This window comes from Octopus bimaculoides, chromosome 3, assembly GCF_046866305.1.
Source record: "Octopus bimaculoides isolate indiv1 chromosome 3, ASM4686630v1, whole genome shotgun sequence".
Lineage (NCBI taxonomy): Eukaryota > Metazoa > Mollusca > Cephalopoda > Octopoda > Octopodidae > Octopus > Octopus bimaculoides.
Window position 1 is genome coordinate 93,259,987 of NC_142930.1, and position 18,982 is coordinate 93,278,968.

The 18,982-nt window shown below is 34.9% G+C and overlaps 1 protein-coding gene across 3 annotated transcripts in view; it reads right to left on the reverse strand.

The window, feature by feature from the left end:
* Positions 1-18,622, reverse strand: part of LOC106880789 (uncharacterized) — an 86,205-nt gene extending 67,583 nt beyond the window's left edge. The window contains exon 1 of one of the 3 annotated variants that reach the window (XM_052966226.2): positions 18,360-18,622. In XM_052966226.2, coding sequence (XP_052822186.1) covers positions 18,360-18,524 — 165 coding nt within the window. In that variant the 5' untranslated portion in view covers positions 18,525-18,622. Of the gene's footprint in view, positions 1-15,077; positions 15,397-18,359 lie in introns of those variants that run through there. The other 2 variants (XM_089349369.1, XM_089349370.1) reach the window with 2 other exon arrangements.
* Between the last annotated feature and the right edge of the window lie 360 nt (positions 18,623-18,982).

Genomic DNA, 18,982 nt, shown 5'->3' on the forward strand with positions numbered 1-18,982 from the left:
TTGCAAAGGAGACTGCTACGGTGCAGTATAAGATAGGACCCCTGTTCCTGCCTAATGGCTCACTGACTGCAGATCCCACATGGATAAGTGAAGTGCTCAGTACACAATTCAAGAGTGTCTTCACCTCTCCTCTGAGTCACATGCAGATAAAGAACCCAGCTGATTTCTTTGACAATAGCACTCAGCAGAAGGGGACTGCATCCATTACCTACATCGACATTGAAGAGGAAGATGTGATAGCTGCCATAAATGAAATGAGCTCAAATTCGGCAACTGGCCCCGATGGTTTCCCGGCTGTCCTCTTAAAGTCGTGTAAACAAGAATTAGCAGGACCACTCCGGATACTCTTCCAGAGTTTCCTTGCAAATGGTAAACTTCCCAAAAAGCTGAAGGAAGGCACCATATGTCCTATCCATAAAGGTGGAAGCAGAGCAGAGGCTGGAAACTACAGGCCCATCTCTCTGACTTCACATATTAGCAAAGTCATGGAACGAATTGTCAGAAGGAGATTGATTGCGTTCCTAGAAGAAAATGACTTGCTGAATGAGACCCAGCATGGTTTCCGTCCAGGTAGAAGCTGACTCACGCAGCTCTTGCAGCATTATGACTGGGTCCTGAAGCAGCTACTTGACCATTCAAATGTTGATGTGATATATCTCGACTTTGCAAAAGCCTTTGACAAAGTTGATCATGGCTTGACATGTCACAAGCTGCGAAACCTTGGCATAGCTGGTAAATTAGGAGAGTGGCTGCATGACTTCCTGAATGGTAGAAGTCAGACAGTTGCAGCCAATGGAGAACTATCTAGGGAAACACAAATATTGAGCGGTGTTCCACAGGGAACTGTTCTGGGGCCACTACTGTTCATAGTGGCCCATCTGGACATGCCCACAGTCACTCGGAGAGCCACTGTCACTAGCTATGCTGATGACACAAAGATATCTCAGGCAATAAAGAATCCTGATGATATTGTAAGCCTGCAGAATGACCTAAATGCAATATATGAGTGGGCAGAGCAAAATAATATGCAGTTCAATGCAAAAAAATTTCAAGTACTGCGCTACAAGACCACAAGTACCTCCCAACTGGCATACACAGGGCCTGGAGGTACTGCAATCCCAGAACCACAAACAGTGAGAGATCTGGGCATCAACATGTGTAGTGATGCATCATTTTACATGCACATTGTCAAGTTGACAGCAAGGTGCAGACAACTGGCGGGGTGGATACTGAGGACTTTCCGTACAAGGGATCAAAAAGTCATGTTGATTCTATGGAAGACATTTGTTCTGAGCCGCCTAGACTATTGCTCTCAGTTGTGGTCACCACACAGTGTTAAGCGGACAGCAGAACTCGAGGCAATTCAGCGGCACTATACAAAAAAGATCGCCACAGTCCAACAGATGAACTACAGGGAGCGACTGAAGGCACTAGGTCTCTACTCCCTGGAGCGCAGGCGGGAGAGATATGTAATAATATACATATGGAAAATACTGGAAGGACTGGTGCCAAACTTTGGTATCAAGTACTACAGGAATGCCCGCACGGGTCGCCACTGCATGGTGCCAAAGGTACCGTCCACTGCATCTCACATAAGAACGAGATACTGCAGCAGCCTCGGTTTCAGAGGACCTCAGCTCTTCAATGCCCTGCCAAAACATTTGAGAGACATGCAAGACATGGATGCGGAGGTCTTCAAGACAAAACTTGACGCTTTCCTCTCCACGATACCAGACGAACCAATGGCTCGTAATGAGACGCAGTTTAGGGCAGCTGTGTCAAATTCTCTTATACATCAGATGTGCCATCAAAACTCTTGATTGGACCATGTCAGGTGGGGGAGAAGAGCCATGCAAGGAACGTGAAAATCACGGTGGTGCACCAGCATGACCGCAGCCACTTGGCTGAAACACATAAATAAATAAATAAATAAATATATATATAAATATTTATATATATATATATATATATAAATATTTATATATATATATATATATATATATATATATATATATATATATATATATATATATATATAAATATTTATATATATATATATAAATATTTATATATATATATATATATAAATATTTATATATATATATAAATATTTATATATATATATATATATATATAAATATTTATATATATATATATATATAAATATTTATATATATATATATATATATATAAATATTTATATATATATATATATATATATAAATATTTATATATATATATATATATATATAAATATTTATATATATATATATATATATATATATATATATATATATATAAGGGCATTACTACAGAATAATACCACACACCAGACTTCCCAAATAAACACATTTTAGTACCGAATGCGAGGAAAAGCAACCCTCAAAAGAAACCAACCTTTTTTTAAAAAAAACTCAACTATGTATCGACCGATTTCGTGATTACCGGAATGAAATCTAGTTTCTGTTCATCAGCATAGTATAGTTTAAAAAAAGGTTGGTTTCTTTTGAGGGCTGCTTTTCCTCGCATTCGGTACTAAAATGTGTTTATTTGGGAAGTCTGGTGTGTGGCATTATTCTGTAGTAATGCCCTTATATAAATATAAATGAATAATTATATTCTTGGGAATAGAAATTTCCCTTATGAATCTTTTTACACACTAGCTTCCTGATAAAATTCTTGTAAAAGATTTTTATCCTATTTTGAATTTATATATATATATATATATAAAATAAAACCTCTGAATGCATGCATCCATTGAAGTGCATCAATATCTCAACATCAAAGTAGTCCTGTGACTGAAATCATGAGCATACATACATACATGCTGGAGTGCCACCTTGAAGAAATTTTTTAATTGAATGAATCATCCCCAGTACCTATTTTTTTTTTCTTTTTTAAGCCTGGAACTTATTCTGCTAAGTCACAGGGATATAAACACACCAACACCAGTTGTTAAATGATGGTGGGAGACAAACACAGATACAAATACACACATACATACACACACAAATATATATATATATATATATATATATATATATATATATATATATAAACAATATATGAGTATATGCATATATATGTACATGTATGTATATACCTTCATCCACATGTACACATAGATACATAACTGGGTACATGACGTGGCAAAAGAACATGGACAAAATGATAAACAAGGTACAACAAACAAGCTAGTCACATAGAAACATCTCCTTCATCAGCTGCCACCATTAAAACACCGGCGTTTCGAAGAATTAAGGCGGTACGCATTGTTGAAATGATATATATATATAATGGGCTTCTTTCAGTTTCCTTCTACCAAATCCACTCACAAGGCTTAGGTAGAAGACACTTGCCTAAGGTACTATGCAGTGGGTCCAAACCTAGAACCAAGCTTCTTACCACACAGCCATGCCTACATCTATTACATACATACATAATGCGAAACTTACAGTTCTTGTACTCTGACAAAGAATTCTCAATTGTACCTCTATCATCATAGGTGCATTTGGTTATGTACCAACAAATTTGCACAAAATTTGCAGAGAAAGAACAGAAGAAACTGACATGGATTCTCCAAATCCAATCTATTAGTGGCGCCGTGAAAATTTCTAAGATTCCAAATACTCTCCATCTGAGATTCTTATGTGAATAGATGCACACACTTGGGTGAATACATTGACAGTTCAACCAACACACAAACTCAACCACATTTACAATATCAGGAGCTCTCTTAACTTAGAAAGTCTTGTCGCTTTGTTAACAACTAGCTTGAACTCTCTCAAGAAGAACTTAAATAAAACTCAAAGAAAAATCATGCATCCATACACACATACATACATACATACATACATATAATATATGAGTATATGTATATATATGTACATGTATGTACATACCTTTATCTACATGTATATATAGATGCATATCTGGGTACATGACATTGCAAAAAAACATGGACAAAATGATAAACAAGGTACAGAAAACACACAGGCCACATAGAGAACATTTCCTTCATCAGCTGCCACCATTATAACACTGGCATTTCAATGAGTTATTTTTCCTCTGCTTTTCATGATGGCATAAATTGAATGGGTCATCAAGGTCTAAATTTGGTTCTCATTCAGAAGTAGCGTGCACACACGCACGTGTGTGTGTGTGAGAGAGAGAGAGAGTGAGTGAGCACAACCTCTCACATTTGATCCAATTTCTTCTGTTTTTCCCTCCCATAAAACTGAATGATACACAGGAACTGTGGCTTGTCTTCCTATTTCACAGTTCAACTAAGTTACACCCTTAGCAAAACTTTGAAATCACTAATCACTGTCAATGAAATCATAATAAATATTAATTAAACTCCATGCTTATGTCGAATCCTTTCTTCAGTCAATATGTGTTGCTTTCACACGTGTAAAGGTACCTACATCTAACTCTCTCACATAGTTAAGTTCACTTGAGAACTACAGTTACAGGCTGAACTGAGAGACACAAAATGTGAAAACTGTTGTACATATATACACACATGCATATATATGTTTGTGTTTTCTTGTCTCAACATTTGCACACAAGTTTCGTCTGACCCATCAAGCATGGAAAAAAGTTAACATTAAAACAATGATGATGATGATATATATATATATATATATATATATATGTATATATATATATATATAAGTTCTGGTACCACAGAAACAAAATATAAAAACACCCAGTACACTCTGTAAAATAGTTAGCATTAGGATAAATATCCAGTTGTAGTAACTATGCTAAGGTTGAGACAATGGAGTAAGACTCAGTTCTTTAGCTCATTTGGATTATATCAACCCAACAAACCCATACAAGTACGGAATGTAGATGTGAAATGATGATGATGACAGCTATTTGGTAGAATTTTTTTTTTCTTCTTGTTTGAGATTCATTTACTTTACTTTATTTACCAGCTACTAATAGAAACTTTATTTTGCTCTGACGTGGTAGTTTGGTTAACAACTGGAATCCAACTTTTTCAAAATACAGTAATACACAACAGGTTTATACAGGTCAGCATAATCTGGTGGATGCTCTTAGTGTTTAGTCCTTAGTGGCAACAAAAAAAAGTTCATTTATTCAAAGTAAGTGTTAAATTTGAAAGATTCGCACAGATATAAGGAAATGGGAAAGAAGAGAGATAAGAAAAGAAAAAAAAAGGGAAGGAGGTAAAGCAATAGAAGATGGAAGAGGGGAGGAAATGGGCCACACATCCCAGAATAAGTGGGGTGCTCAACTACACCCTGTAGTAATGATAGCAATGGCATTGCCACAGAGAATGGCCAGTGACACTTGCTGCAGTAGCCACTACCTCGCAGGGCTCATTTCTCTGACAGGCCACCATTATCCCTAATTTGCGAAGGAATCAGTAGTACAGGATTCTAGAGCACTTGATGTTGCAATGGCAACTGCCACAAACGTGACTGGCCAGGCTCCTATATTTATTGATTTTTTTTCACTCCTCTACATTATGGACAGTGACACTAGGGTTTGCCGCAGGTCCCTTTGCATAGTGAGTTCAAGTCCTACAAGGAGGTCCTTTTTGCTTTTTAGCCTTGTGATGTCAACAAGGATAGTAGTGTCTGTGCTCAATGTTATCAACTATACCCTAAGACAGTGGTTCCCAACCCTTTTATTTAAATGAGTTTTTCCACAGACCCCTTATACATATCCTTGTGTGTGTGTGTGTGTGTGTATACACACACACACACACACACACATATATATATATATATATATATATATATATATATACATATATATATATATATATATATATGAAATTTTGAATTTAGTTCACGGACCCCCCCCCTCCCCGTACTACCTTTGCGGACCACCAGGTGTCTACAGTCTCCAGATTGGGAACTACTGCCCGAAAAAAATGGTACCACAATCCAATGACTAGAATCATAAAATTAGTGGAAGAATAAAAGAATACAATTACATATACACACAGTAATTAATCAAACAGGAAAACTAGAGACCATAAAAGCAAACTTATTGATGGAATTTAGAGGAAAGAAAAGGATTTATTTTTCTGAATACTTATATGAGAAACAGGAAAATGTCACAATCGTCTACTTTTTATGAATCATCAGAGGCATTAAACTGTATCTATTTATCGTACATACATTTACAATTGAGTAAAATTGGGCAGCAAAACAGGTATTAAATGTTCAGTTTATGATTAGTAGTCTATTCAACCAGCTGTCACAAATATTTACAGCACACCTGTCAACAGGCTAAGGTGAGTAAATAGTTTATGAATAAAAGCCTATAAAGTCAGGTAAATACATATATAAATCCATAATTTATTTATATATAAATAAATACATTTCCTTTACTAGTTACATCTGCAATCAGTTGAAAACAGATCATAAGTTTTATCATTTTCCATGGGTGAAAGCTTCTTCCACATGGTACGTGAAGGAGTAGAAATTTCTGTTCAACTAATCAATCAACTCATCAACAAGTTAATAAAGTAGAATCTACATAGTAACTGAGGATGCGCAATGGCCCAGTGGTTAGGGCAGCGGACTCGCGGTTTCAATTCCCAGACCAGGCGTTGTGAGTGTTTATTGAGTGAAAACACCTAAGGCTCCACGAGGCTCCGGCAGGGGATGGTGGCGAACCCTGCTGTACTCTTCCACCACAACTTTCTCTCACTCTTACTTCCTGTTTCTGTGGTACCTGTAATTCAAAGGGTCAGCCTTGTCACACTGTGTCATGCTGAATATCCCCGAGAACTACGTTGAGGGGTACACGTGTCTGTGGAGTGCTCAGCCACTTGCACGTTAATTTCACGAGCAGGCTGTTCCGTTGATCGGATCAACTGGAACCCTCGACGTCATAAGCGACGGAGTGCCAACAACAACATAGTAACTCAACCAGTTAAATGTAGTAGCCAAACATCTCACAAATTACATTCTACTCTCTTAAAAAGTGAAAGACATACCAAATTATGTAATTGATATACTCTTCCCACAAAAATTTGTGAATTTACACCTATGTTGAAAATCAGTCTGATTCAAATTCAACCAGGGAGGGGGAGGTTAATTAAATACTATATTGATGTTGATACAATCACCTATAACCCTACCATAAAACTCATGGCCAACAACAATAACAAGTAAATTATAATCAGCAAAAGAGGATATGATATACAATAACTTTTGATTATATATATATCAGTTGAATAAAACTAAAACATGGACTGGTTTTCGTGTTTTTTATTATGGTATTTTAACATTAAAAAAATCATTTTGTAATGCTCTTAAAATTAATTTAGTGCTTTCATACATAGTATAGTCATCAGATTTCAAATGTGTAGTAGAGTTCTTGACAACTTTAGAACCTCTTAGAACACTCCAACAAACTGAATTTTTAGAATACCTTTTTGACCAATCCACATGCTCTTAACCATCATGGTTTGCCAAGCATACTGATATTCTGTAATTTGTTTATATTTATATACTAGAGATAGTTTATAATCCACATCATTAACTGGTTGTTATATTATTGCTGCTATTTCTGTTCAGAACAGGTTTGAACATCTTAATAAACTGTTTTTCTTTTTATCTTTCTTCCAACCTCACTTGTGTTATGTAGTTTGTGGAAAGGAAAAATTAGAAATATTTTCAGACTACATGTCTGTATATGTTCGCTCAATGGAATTTGGCGAACATTGGTGTTTTGGATTTGTTGTCTGTAGACTCATAAGCATTCTGAAAATGCATTCCCTGTCTTGTCTATATATAAATCCTCACAATTCGGGCATTTAATACAGCAGATCGAATTTCTGCTTTTGCAGTTCATATCTGCATTTGTGAAAATCTGTCCATTTTTTTGTTCTAATGGATCTACCCGTATACATGTATTGATATGTTCTACATCTGTTATCATTACACTTAGATACTGTGAATGTTTTACCCTGTTTGTTCATGTTGAATTTTGCATTTGCTAACAGTTTCTTTAGGTTATGTGGTTGCCTTTTGCTTAAGATAAGTGTTTGATCAGTTATTATGTTTTTTTAATTTTTCACTTTGTTTTATGATTGGCAAATTTGTTTTGATGATGTTAAAAATGTGTTGGTGATGCAAATGTGTGTTACTAGAAATGGTATTATGTTTCTTCAATGGGTTCGTCTTTATCGTGTTGCTCCAAGATGTCCTATAGGTATCTCTTTTGCTCGTAGTATGCTATTTTCTATAAGTAGGAGAGGGTAATTTTGCTTGAGCAGAAATCTTTTGAGTTCTATAAGTTGTGTGTTTCTGGTATTTGAACCATCGACTATAGAACATATTTTCCTAGCAAGGCAGTGTGGGATGTTGCATTTTGTATGTTGGGCAGTATGATTTGAAATTTAGGTACTGGTGTGTATCTGTGCTTTTGTAATAAATATCAGTTCTGATTGTAGTATTGTTTTTAACTGCGAGGAATTATATATAGGCAAGACAGGGAATGTATTATCGGAATGCTCAAGAGTCCACAGACAACAAATCGGGAACACCATGTTTGCCAAATTCCATTGAGCAAACATAGAGAGACATGTGGTCAGAAAATGTTTCTAATTTTTCCTTTCCACAAACTATCTAACACAAGTGAGGTTGGAAGAAAGATAAAAGAAAAATGGCATATTAAAATGTTCAAACCTGTTCTGAATGGAAATAACAGCAATAATATAACCAGTTAATGATGTGGATTAAAAAATATCTCTAGCATATTCAGGAGAAATGCCACTAAGCATTTAGTCCAGCACGCTAGCAATTCTGCTACCTCATCTCCTTAGAGCCAGAATTGAAAACAAAGAGCATTTCTACCAGCTCACCATTCTGGATTGGTGCTTTTTATCAACCCCAAAAAGATGAAAGGCAAAGCTGATCTTGGTAGGATTAAAAGAGAGCATAGATATTTGGAATAAATATTGTGAGCCAATCAATCCAACACTGATAATCACTACCTTGCTAAATGTAATGGTTGTAAACAAGTATTACTGTTATACAAGCGATGTTGTTCGTTTTCAGGCTTTCCTGAAAAGAGTAAATATCTTGCCAGGAAAAAGGTAAGGATTGGAAGCAGGAAGAGCATCTGGCCATAGAAAGTTTGCCTCAACAAATCCTGTCTAATCCATGCAAGCATGGAAAAGTGGATGTATAATGGCAATAGCAATGGTGGTGGTGGTGGTGGTATACTCTATGTAGGTGATCATCCAGTGCCTTTAACAATTTCACCCCCAACTAGGAAATGAAGGATCCACAACTACCACTAATCTCACACAATCAGTTGAGATGTGAAGTGACCAAATAGATGAGGTTATTTTTGGAATTTCAATTTTTCAGCATGCAGAATCTGAGATTATTGTGCATTTGATTATATAGAATCAAGAAAAAATATCAGCAACTATTGCATCTTAGATCAGATACTTGTTTTACTTCAAAAGGAATGAAGTCATAATATTTGGTTTAGACCTGTCAAAGTGATCAATACCTGTGTTTCTATAAGTAATATCATTCCACAATTTCTATTTCACATCTGATCAGGAATAGACCAGTGGACAAAAGTCAACTTTGATAGTGTGCTCTCAATGACTAATCTATCGCGGAAGACTTAAACTGATTAATCAGAGTGGATAAAGTACAGAAAGAAGACAGAAAACATGGTAAAGTGAGGTCAAATGAAAAACAGGAAGATCTTTTCAGCTTGGCTGCCAAATTTTGAAACTTCAAAGTTCATTGAAAATTTTAAAATTTGGTACATTAATGTAGTTTTCCAAGATGAATCTCAGGAGATATTTCACTTTTCCAGAAAATGTTTTTAAAAAAGTTATAGAAGTTTAAAGTTTGATCATTTTCACCCAGTCAGAAAACAGGATTTGGAAGCTGTGTTTTTTGTATGACAGCATGTGTTGTCAGCTGTAAACAAATCAAATTCTGCTTTACACACACCACATCACCCTTCATAGCTTTTTTATTTTCTGGAATTTTCAGAAAATGTTTGTGGATTTGTATTCTACACACAGGGGTTCATGTGATTATCCAAAAATAAAACAAAAAGTTTTTGGTGCATGATTTAAGGCCGATTCCACCTCAATGAGTGGAATATATTTGTCAACACATGCTTTCTTGAAGACGAGGTTTTTATGCTTGGCTTGTTACTATGGAAACAGGCATGATTGTGTCTGTGGCTTTAAAAGCTAGTAACTCTTTATTTACTGATTTATTGCAAAGATGAATTCCAAAGCAATGGTTCACATATAAAACCATATCATTACACCAAATATGAAATCAATTTGAGCAGGAATTTAAGAGAATGGAAATTGGTAGCCAAACAGAAAAGATCCAAATAGAATCCTAGACCTCTATATATTAATGGTAAGCAAGCTGTACCCAACCTAAATCACACAGATTGGCATTGGTGACAGTCCTATATCAAAATGAAATATTTGGACAGACAGATGGCTGTTTAGTTGGACAGGCTGGAGTAAGAAGGTGCATCCTGTCAGAGAGACTTAAGCTATTTGGAAGTAGGGGAAATGCTTGATGTGATCCAATATTTTTAAGATAATCAAGCATGAGTGAAAAAGAAGATATTTTGCTATTAATTAAAGGAAATCAAGTGTCAAGTGTAAAAGGAGCACCAAGTAGAATCCAGTTCAAAGTTTTTGGTACATATTGTTTTTTAGGTAAGCATTGAATGTGTAATTTAAAAAGAGAAGCTCGCCTTTAACCTTGTTATGCTTGAAAGAAAGCTTCAAAAGAAAGTCACTTAATAAGGGATTTCTAAGACACTAAGAGAACTGCCACCTACAACCTTATCAACGATGTACCGTATACTAAGCCCCAGATGTGAAAGCAAATGAAAAAATATGGGACCCAAGAATTCTCCTTGTTATATATGACATTGAGAAGGAATTTTATGGTTGATGTAGAAAAGACCAGATGGACAAGAATATAAATCATACATTAATTAAATAATAATGGCAGCCTGTCTACAGCATATTTAAAAATAGTATCCCACCTGACTGAGGTAAATGCTTTCTTTACAAACAGCTTGACACTGACTTTTATTTATGAACTCTGACAAATAAGTTAGCATGCTGTATGAACAGTAGTTTCACAGCCGGATGGAGTTCCAAAACAACTAAATGAGCAGAAAGGAAAGAATTGTAGAGGCCATGACATAAGGGTGGAGTGCAACATTTGTGGCTAAATAACGGTATACACTGCCAACAGCAATGGGATAGCTATCCCCACTGAATTTTATTAAGCAAGAAATGTCTATGCATTTCTTAGTATGATCTGAAAGAATAATCTTGATAAATTTAGTCATACAAGGAATAAAATGGGTTTGGAAGTGTTTGGTGATGAAAAGATTATGTCACAGACTCCTTTCTTGCTGACTGAGATGGATTCAGAACCAGGCAATGGTGTATTGGGTGGCCTATATCAGGTGACAAAGGAGAAAGCTTAGACTGAAGTCATTCTCAGGAGGACATATCTGCAGGGAATGAAGAGGTGGCCAAATGAAAGAAGCTGCACTGCATATTTACATTTTAATCCAACAGTTTGTTAATGATGGCAGATTTAAGCATTTTGCTCATGATATCAGAAAAGGGTTTGGCAAGCGGACCAGTAGAGGTTGAACTGTGAAAAATGATAAGTTTAGGTTTTTGCCTCATAAGGTCTGTGAAGGGAATAGAAACAGATGTCGCCAAGCTCTCATATCAGTGGAATCATGAGCCATATCCAGTAAGGAGGCTAAGGATTCTGCCAAGAGGGTACAAGCTGATTGGGGGCCTCTAAGGACCAACTTGGCATTCTGTTCACTGTTGACCAAGAGACAAGAAAAATCAGAGATATCCAGTGGACTACTCTTGTTGGAGTGAGAAACTAATACTGAATCTGTTGGCTGATGTAAAATTCATATGTCCAGTTTACTACAATGGCTGCTTGGCAACATTTGATAGCAATACATGAAAGATGAAATAACTTAAATATGACCTGTTTCTAATTTAGGCACAAACTCATCAATTTTAGCAAGGATGGGGTTTAGTTGTAGTTGACTGATTCTTTATTTTATTGACCCAAAAGTATGAAAGACAAAGTACACTTCTGCTTGAATTGAAATCAGAACGTGAAAAGCTGGAAGAAATACTACAAGATATTTTGTCTGAAACTCTAAAGTTGTGCCAATCTACCATTTGTCACTTAATGGTTTCAAATTTTAGCACAGGACCAGTAATTTCAGGGGAGTGAGTTAGTCAATTTCATCAATCCCATTACTTAACTGGTACTTATTTTAATGCCCTCGTAAAGACAAAAAGCAAAGCTGACCTCTGCAGAATTTTAACCCAGAACATACAGTCAGAAGAAATGCCACCAAGCATTTTGTTTAGAGCACTAACAATTCTTCAAGCTTGACACCATCCCTTATCACATAATGGCAATAGATACTTTTCAATCTAGTACTATTTCCAGGTAAGAGTACTATTTAATCGTAGAATCAGAATTCGGAAACTGACAGATATAAAATAGCTGTGATAATGACTACTGCTCCGTAAGTACATGAATGGCAAAACAAAAAAGGTGTGCTTTTCACTCACAACCCAACCAAGTCAAACAAAAGTGCATTCAACACTGGCAACAATCGCAAGTATTGCAAAGGACAGTATTAGACTGAACAATTAAGATGTGGCTAGAGGTCTAAAGTTACTGTGAAAATTGAAGAAAGTGAAAGTGATATTGTTAATAAGGGGAAGAGGAGGTTATAAAAATGACCATCAATTTATTTTAAACTTGTATATTTCCGCACCAAAAAGTAGATTGACTGAAAATACAGGGGGAGCTGCTGATAATAACCAAAATTAATGGGTCCCAAACATGCTCTGCATATTGTTATATCTTCTGCTTAATGTTATCAGCCAGTTATTCTTATCTAAGAAGCTCTATCGCAATAAGCGGCTTCCATGTGTCGGCTTCTGATGTGTCGTCAAAGCAGTTACAATGAACTATAGATTGTTTGTAGCAGAAGTTAAAAACGCATGTTATATTGAGTGTAACAACAGAAGCTAAAATGTAAGGTATGATGTTATTAGCCTAAGCTGAGCGCCTATATTGGTATGAAGCCAAAGCAGTAGAAATGTATATGTAGCGTATGCGTAGATGAAATAAACGGTTAAAATATGCGATTAAGGATGTATAGCGATAATAAATGTAAGACAAAGTAATAAATGGTATAAGAGTTTAAAATATATAAGAATAGCTATGTGCGTATTTATTAAAAATAGCTTTTCACTGGCTAATTGTGTATGAAAACATCCACACACGGCTCGTGTCTTATTTGTCAGGCCAGTCTAAAATCCTACGTGGTCTTCACGTCCCTAGCGACAAGATATTCAATTTCCATTAATTTGCTGTGAGACAGTGATGTGTACGCTAGTCTGTGTGCATATGTAAATTCGACCACATGTGAGAAAATTTGTATATCATCAGAGAGGGGAACAAATATCAGACGTATATATATATATATATATATATATATATATATATACACACACATACGTTTGTTTTATATTTAGTGTTTGGTTTACAAAATAGGAGATCGGTCAAAGTTTATGCTATTTCAACAGCAACGCCTCAAAACAACAAAACAATACAATTAAAGCAAATATACTGAAGAAAACTTCAGTCACGATATACAAATTAATGTAAAAGAAAAATAATAAATAACTACATTCTAAAGGATTAAAATACAAACACAAACCAGCAACGGGAGAACTTCTATAGGGTTGCTCGACTTGCTAAAAATAGCAGCCAAGTGTTCCTCAACTCACACGCTACGGTCTTAAGAAAGAAAAAACACACTGGATAATGCAGTACTAAATACATTATGTCAGGAAAAAAAAAAGAGGGGGTGGTTGTGGTTGGAACCCTTTGATCAAAGGTGTGCACGATGAGGCCCAATCTGGTACCTGACAACATGAACACTACTTGTTTCTAAATCCTTATACATTTGCACGCAGTTTCTCAACAATGATGGTAAGTTGGTCACAGCTAGAAATATTAAGTAGATGGATGATTTCCTCTATAAAGCAAAGCTGTGTGTGTGTGTACGTGCGTCTATCACCGTGGTTGCCCAACAATAATATCAAATCTGAGGTGAACTATGTGTGCCACATAACTACTTTAGGCCTATGACGCAACAGTTTGGTGAACATTTTAAGATACTGTATCAAGGATTATGATTCAACGCGGTAAAAATAAATACTTTGGGAAGAGATTTGGATATTTTTTCTAACAGGCCGAACGACCACACAGAAGTATCATCGTTGGCACTTGCATGCAACATCAAGTGTGTTAAAATACTGCATATTTCAGTTTGCAATAAGACACAGATTAACACAGTTAAACATTCTAAACATGTGCTTAGGGCAACAAGGGAAGAAAACACTACAGCTGTTGTTATTTTTGTTTGTTTTTTTTGTTTTTTTGCGTTTTTGTCCCCTGCCCCTCGGTACCGGGTCTATGTAAATGATAGACAATGACACAGTATTTCTTTTTTATGAATAATAAAATATTGGAAATATGCATTATTTGTAAGTAAAATCATTGGCTTATATTGGTTGCTGCAATTTGAACTTAAATAGCAGGTATATTTAATGTATTTGTGAGGATCATGCCTGGAAAAAGAAAACTGAATTTTTAATCTAGTTAGTACTTGACATTCAACACTTTGCCATAACAGTTTATCAATCAAATAGCAAAAAGATCAATAGGGCACAGTTATTGAGTTGTGCAAAGGGCAACGGTTAACTTTAATTAGGCTCTGTTTGCAGAACTAAATGTAAAATACGTCGCGTAATTGACATCACACAATTAAACAGTAGCACATAGACTGACAGAAATCACTATAAGCGGCTTGTGACATCCGATACCATAAACTTATGATTAAAATGATACAAGATATCGATCAATTGAAATTCAAACAAAACATCAACAGCCTTGACCTCACCAGTGTGAAGGCCTTCAAAGATCTGGGGAATATCCTACCTTACTCATCTGTCAATAAGAATAATTTCTGACGTTGGAATACGCCAGAAATTTACCATGAAAGAATAGTTGATTATATCCACACCAGTAGTTGACTGGTACTTTATTTTATCGACTTCGAAAGGAAGAAAAACAAAGCTAAGCTCGGCACGATATGAACTTAGAAAGTAAACGGCCGCAACTAAAAGCTGTAAGGCATTTCGTCTGACGCTCTACTGATTCTGCCAATCCACAATAATGGTTTCTGATTTAGACACAAGCCCAACAATTATTGACTTCATCGATAGCAGTACTTGACTGGTACTTTATTTTATTGACTCTGAAAGGGTGAAAGGCAAAGCTGACCTCTGTGAAATCTGAATTTGGAGTGTAAAAAGCCGGAACATACAGTAAAGAGCACTTTCCTTAAGCTCTATCGACCAGACAAGTAGCATTTAGTTATCCAAGGGTTAAATTATTTCCCAAAGGTAAACTATTAGTTGAAAAACAACTTTTACTAGCTACAGACATAGCACACTCATTCAAATATATAATTATTATGAATATAAACATCTGCTACAGTAATTTAAAATTCTATCAAATACACCTTCCATACCGCATAACAATCTATTATACGAACTACACTATGCATATATGCTAATTACGTGTAAAAATCATTAAGTGATCAATTAATGTCGAAGGGATAGTTATAGATAATGTTATGCGTATGTACTTTTAGACAAGGTAAATACCTCAGCGATTTATGATCTAATGGCACATACGTATATAAACATACACACACACACACGCACAAATAATAATAAACCTAGAGCCAATGAGGGTTCCTCTAAGTAGTCACTAGGCTAACTAGAAATAGCGCCTTAATCTTCCTCAAATCATACATTAATGTCTTGAAAATATGGATATTCGGAATCTACATAATAAATACTATATGCATAGAAAATTTCATTAAAAAATATTCATTTTTCTGAAAGTTATTATCTTCCAAAGTCTGGTGGGTACAACTCTGTAGTTATGCCGAAAATATTTACACTATTTAATTGTATTTTTAGATAACACGGTGTCAGAGGCAAAAAGAACATTATTGCGACTCGAATGGATTTGAACATACATTTCCTCAATCAGTACCATTTCTTATAGACAATCTACACATAAAACTTATTTAATCAATATTTGATTTCTACAGCAAGCATATCCATATACATAATTGTTATTTATATACTTCATACTTGTAAATACGTGGTAAATAATAAAAAAATCCTTTTAATAATGATTTTGATACAGAGAATTATTCCACTCAAAATAATGTAAACAATATGAATGTACGTTCGCCTAGTCTGTATTTAGAGTTTGCATATGTATATATATATGTGTGTGTGTGTGAGAGAGAGAGAGAGAGAGAAACAGAGAAGGGGGAAAGAGAGAGAGAGAGAAATAATGATAAAAACAAGTTTATATTTGTTCCTACGTACGTTTCACCATTATAAGCTCTTTGGAACTATGTTGTATATTCAAAGTGCAATTAGATGCTTAAAACCACAGGTGATCATCAGGAGAACACGTTATGTGGCCTGCGTGTTTTTGTACCTTGTTTATCATTTTGTTTACGTTTTTTTGCAACGTCATGTACCCAGATATGTATCTATATGTACATGTAGATGAAGGTATGTACATATATATGCATATACTCATATATTGTTTATATATATATATATATATATATATATATATACGGTAATCTTCAAGTTTAGGGGATAAAAAAATAAATAAAAATATTCAAGGGAAGTAACTGAACGTCTTACCAGTATTCTCCGTACATCTCTGTTTATAAATAAATCACACACGTGATTTGATTGACGTTAGGGTTAAGGTTAGGGTGTGATTTATTTATAAACAGCTAGAAGAAAACGGATAATACTGGTAAGTCGTTCAGTTATATCCCTTGAATATTTTTTTTAATTTTTTTTATCCCCCTAAACTTGAAGATTACCTATATATATATATATATATATATATATAAGACGGACAGAGAGAGAGCACGTTGTTTTTGTTTATCTTGTAATAGAAAGGAATAGACAGAAGTGCTCAATCCACTTGTGGTTAGAAGTATGTGTGCGTGAATTGAGCAGAAATGCATATCCGGATTATATTTGATAGCACAAAAGTTTTCGTTTACGTCCGGACATGTAATACTGTTTACATTATGACATGTATTATTAATAACATTAACGTTGAACACCGTCTAACGACACTTTCCCAGATCAAGGCCATCACTAAAGGTGGCTATGAGGAAACATATATGCAATTCTGTCTCCGTGTGTGATATCATAGGTGAAAGATAAAACAAAATAAATACAAGACCACTCTTATTCGCTAAAGGTCCAGATGGATTATATGTAATCTGAACCTTTTTCCCTCCTTATTATTATTTTTTCTTTTTCTTTTTTACGGAATTAAACGTTTTAGGCTATGGAGATTCCGATTCTGAAAAAAAATTTTCAAAAATTCGCTAAATATATTCAAAAATTCGCTATATATTAATACACAAAGTGTGTCAAGTGTCCGTAGAAATTTAATGTTTTTTTTTCTGCATTGGTGTGTTGTGAAAGTGTACTAAAATTTGTAGTGTAAGTTTGTGTGCTGTGAGCGAGATTTCGACTTTCCAAAGGCCTCTACTGTAAAAATATCACTTCACCTCGTACATTATTTCATTTTACAAATTGCACAGGTACAACCGGAACCTTTGGTTCCAACGAACCAAAGGTAGTCAGCTTAGCCAACACATTTTAAATTAAATAAACATTAAATGAAATACAGGTACCTGTACATTACTACAAATGAGGCCAGTTTATTACCAATATTGTACTGTGCAAGGTACCAGTTAACTGGTCTGGCAGCGACAGGAATTTGGAGTTCCTACTTGTAAATTAATACAAATTGACCAGTTTATTACCAATGTTGTACTGTGCAAGGTACCAGTTAACTGGTCTGGCAGCCACAGGAATTTGGAGTTCCTACTTGTAAATTAGTACAGATTATAAGAGGTTCCATTATTGTCTGGAAAGTTGGTGTTTTACCTGTATCAACTGATTTTACCGACCCATTTCATCACTTATTTCCTCATACGATAGTATTTTGTCTGTGTGTGTGTGTGTGCATGTGTAACAAGATAAATTCAAGCACAAACACAAGCCGTTTTACTGTTGCTAAGATGACAGCGTGAACTAGAAAACAATATCTGAGATACGGAGAAAGGAAAATGAGCATGATATTTTCACTTACCTGAGGTAATAAAATTGGTTCTTTCGATATCTCAATACCATAATGTACCGACTTGAGTTCGTCGATATCGAGAAAGGCAATAACAACAGCTACATCAAATAAAATGAGGAAAAATAGTCTAGTCGCGACGTGCGGTAATATAGATATGTTGATATTCGAAGCCATAACTGACGAAATACGTGACTGCTTGCGTGTTGTTTATAAAAAGTGGATCTTCAAAAGTGGAACGATATCGGTGTTAGCGTAAAAATGTCAACAGCCGATTTAAATGTCTTGATGGAACAAGGGAATGGAATGTATGTGAGCCATTGCTGATATATATATATAAATATACATATATATATATATATATATATATATATATATATATATATATATATATATATATATATATATATATATATATATATATATATATATATATATATATATATAATATATAGATAGATAGATAGATAGATATGTGCATTATATACATATATATATATATATATATATATATATATATATGCATTATATATATATATATATACATTATATATATATATATGTGTGTGTGTGTATGTATAAACGTACAGATATATGCACATATATGTACATGTTGGTGGATGTGTAGAGTCAGT